This window comes from Callorhinchus milii, unplaced genomic scaffold (genome assembly GCF_018977255.1).
Source record: "Callorhinchus milii isolate IMCB2004 unplaced genomic scaffold, IMCB_Cmil_1.0 Scaffold10, whole genome shotgun sequence".
NCBI lineage: Eukaryota > Metazoa > Chordata > Chondrichthyes > Chimaeriformes > Callorhinchidae > Callorhinchus > Callorhinchus milii.
The window spans coordinates 13,516,557-13,519,476 of NW_024704751.1; the positions used below are offsets into that span (position 1 = coordinate 13,516,557).

Consider the following 2,920-nt stretch of genomic DNA (forward strand, 5'->3'; position numbering starts at 1 on the left):
TGTATATATTGTAAAGTGTTTCTGAACAGTTGTGCAAATTTTCAAATACAGTACACAAAGTCTTTTAATGTATTACGGTCTTGGTCCATATGTTCTGGCTTGAACTTTGCAAGAAGTCTCATCTCAAAAACATCTCATCTTTTTTGCCCGCATTTCCTTTTAAGAAAACATTTTTTTTTAAATTTGGCTTTTATTTGTTGTTTGTTTGTTTGTTTAGTGCAACATCTTCAACAGAATAATTCTTTATTTGACATTCACAGTCGCCGGTTGTAATAAACAAAAGCCAGGCACGTTTTACTTAAAGACTCGAATCGATTTCGTGCCGTAAAATGAGCCCTAAACGGGTGCCGAGTGAGAGAGGGAGAGAGAGCTAGACATCACTGGGCGACCTGGACCTAAATGAACGTTTAGCTGATAAACAGCCACAACATGCTGTCCACAGAACCTTCTGAATATCGTGGTTCCTGTAGGCATAGATGACCGGGTTTATCATGGAGTTATAGGTAGCTGGTAAGAGAGTAATATAGGTGTATAACGATGGATATGTATAGTCTCCCATCAGGCAATATATTGCAAAGGGTAACCAGCATATTGCAAATGCCCCCAAGATCACAGCAAGTGTGGAGATGCCTTTTCTGGTGGTCACATAGTGGGAGGTGGGGAGGAAATGTCTCTGTAGAGCTATCTGGTGAGCGTGTCTGCAGACGATCTTGCAGATCTGCATGTACAGTTGCAACATCATGGCGAAGACCATAAAAAAGGAGATAGAGAGGATGATCACATTGTTTTTGGTGAGGGGTCTAGCGATGCTGCAGCTCGAGACGTCCTGCAGACAGTTCCAACCCATGACCGGGAGCAGCCCCAAGCAGATGGAGACCCCCCAAGTGAGGATGAGCATGATGTAAGTCCTAGTGGTGGTCCTTTCGGAGTAGTAAGTCAATGCGTTGTACAGGGACAGGTAGCGGTCGATGGTGATGGCTAGCAAGCTGCTGATGGAGGCGGTGAAGGAAGCAACCAATAGCCCAACAGTGATCAGGCTGACCAGTTCAGAATGGATGCAATAGAGGAACACGAAATGGACCAGCAAACCCAGGCCAGCCAAAAGGTCAGCAGTGGCCAGGCTGCCTATCAGCAGGAACATGGGTGTTCTCAAAGCAGGAGTGTAGAAAATAATAGCCACTACGATGGCGTTTTCGCAGGAGATGACAGTCCCAGAGACGCACAGCACCACATCCCAGGGGTTGAGAGGGAAACGGTCCACAGCCGAAGCCAATTCCAGCGATGAATTGTCCTCACTGGCTTCGAACCAGCCCGGCTGCTCCTCACTGGAGTTCTTGGCTATGTTCTCATTCATGTTTGTCGGTTTCCCCACCTGCAGTTCAAGAAAGGGAATATTTCCAGTCTTATTTTCATTTGCAGAAGTGCAAACAGGTCTGCATTTATTTGCATGGGATGCAACCGCAACACCTTGCCTTAAACCTCCCCAATCTGACTGCATTTTGAATTATAAAAATGAAATACCACCCCCCCCCCAAAAAAAAAAATCGGTTTCCCCTTCTGCAGTTTAAAAGGGAACATTTCAGCTTTTTATATATATGTATATATATATATATAGATATATACATTGCAAAGTGCAAACAGGTTTGCATTATATGGGATGCAACCAGAATATCTTTAACCGTCCAAATCTGATGGCATTTTAAATTGTGATATTGAAAAAAAACCCTGAAACCATTCAGAACGCATCGTAAGAATAAATCAAATTAAAAAAATCTTACTGTCCCCCCCCCCCACCACCCACACACACACACACATACACACACACTCCCCCTCTTCGTGTCATTCCCAGAAAACACTCGCACACGTTTCTTTGTGTCTGAGATTTTTTTTTGTGTGTGTGTGTGTGTGTGTGCATCACCCAAAAAAAATTGCTGTCTCGTACATTGACACATTTCTTTGTGTGAGATTTTGGTTCAACCTTTGCAAAAAAAAAAAGCAATACACGAACGAATAGATTAATAAATGAGTCAATAAATAAAATCCTATAATAATAATAATTTTGCTCGGGTTATAAAGGGATTTGGTTTATTCTAATGCCCTGTAAATCCATTTTAAAACTTCACTGTCTGACATGAGTGAAGGTTGTTTTATTGCAATAAATCCATATTCGCTGAGCTCGTTTCATTCAGATTCTTAAAACGACTCCCCCAATCCCAAAGCTTTCCTCATTATTTTCCCAATAGATGTCAGTGTTTTTTATTATTATTATTATTAATATTAATATTAACATCATCAATGCAAAGTGCAAACAGTGTTAAATGACATGGGATGCAACAACCAGATTTTTTTAAAAAAATTTTGTTTAAAAAAAATCTGAAACCCACCCAAATCCTGATTGCATTTGCTTTAAAAATCCATTAAAAAAAAAACTCCCCCCCCCCACCCCCACCCCCACCACCACCCAAAAACCCCCAAAACAACAAAAAACACACACAAAAAAACAACATTACCTGCTTTTAGAGATGGTCACACATCCAAGTGGCTGGTCCCCTTGCTCTGTGATGGTTTTTTTGGGGAGAAAAAAGAGGAAAAGAAGGGGTGGGATGGTGGTGGGGAGGGGGGACACCTAGTTTTGTGTGTGTGTGATCTTCTATCCTTGTTGGGGCTCCAGTCTGAGAGAGAGTCGGTGTCATCTGCAGTTGCAAAGAGTCGGATTTGGGCAGTCAGTGAGTTGGGGAGTGAGTTTAAAGGGGTTTGGGTCAGACAGCTGGTGACTCACTTCTCCTTGAGGAGCTGCTGGAGTGATGGGTGCACGTTGCCTTTCTCCAGCAACACATCTCTTTTTCTCTCCCTCCCTCTCCTCTCTCTCCTCTCTCTCTGACGTCTAAAGGAGAGCCAAGCAATTAGCTGTGAGTAGGAG

General features: G+C 42.7%; 1 protein-coding gene across 1 annotated transcript; it reads right to left on the minus strand.

Annotated features, from left to right (window-relative positions):
- On the minus strand, positions 1-2,593 carry gpr186 (G protein-coupled receptor 186). The gene is made up of 2 exons (XM_007894979.2): positions 2,511-2,593; positions 1-1,372 (listed from the first exon to the last, which is right to left on the minus strand). The coding sequence occupies exon 2, from the start codon at positions 1,352-1,354 to the stop codon at positions 371-373; it is 984 nt and encodes a 327-aa protein (XP_007893170.2). The 5' UTR covers positions 1,355-1,372; positions 2,511-2,593; the 3' UTR covers positions 1-370.
- Positions 2,594-2,920: the final 327 nt, after the last annotated feature.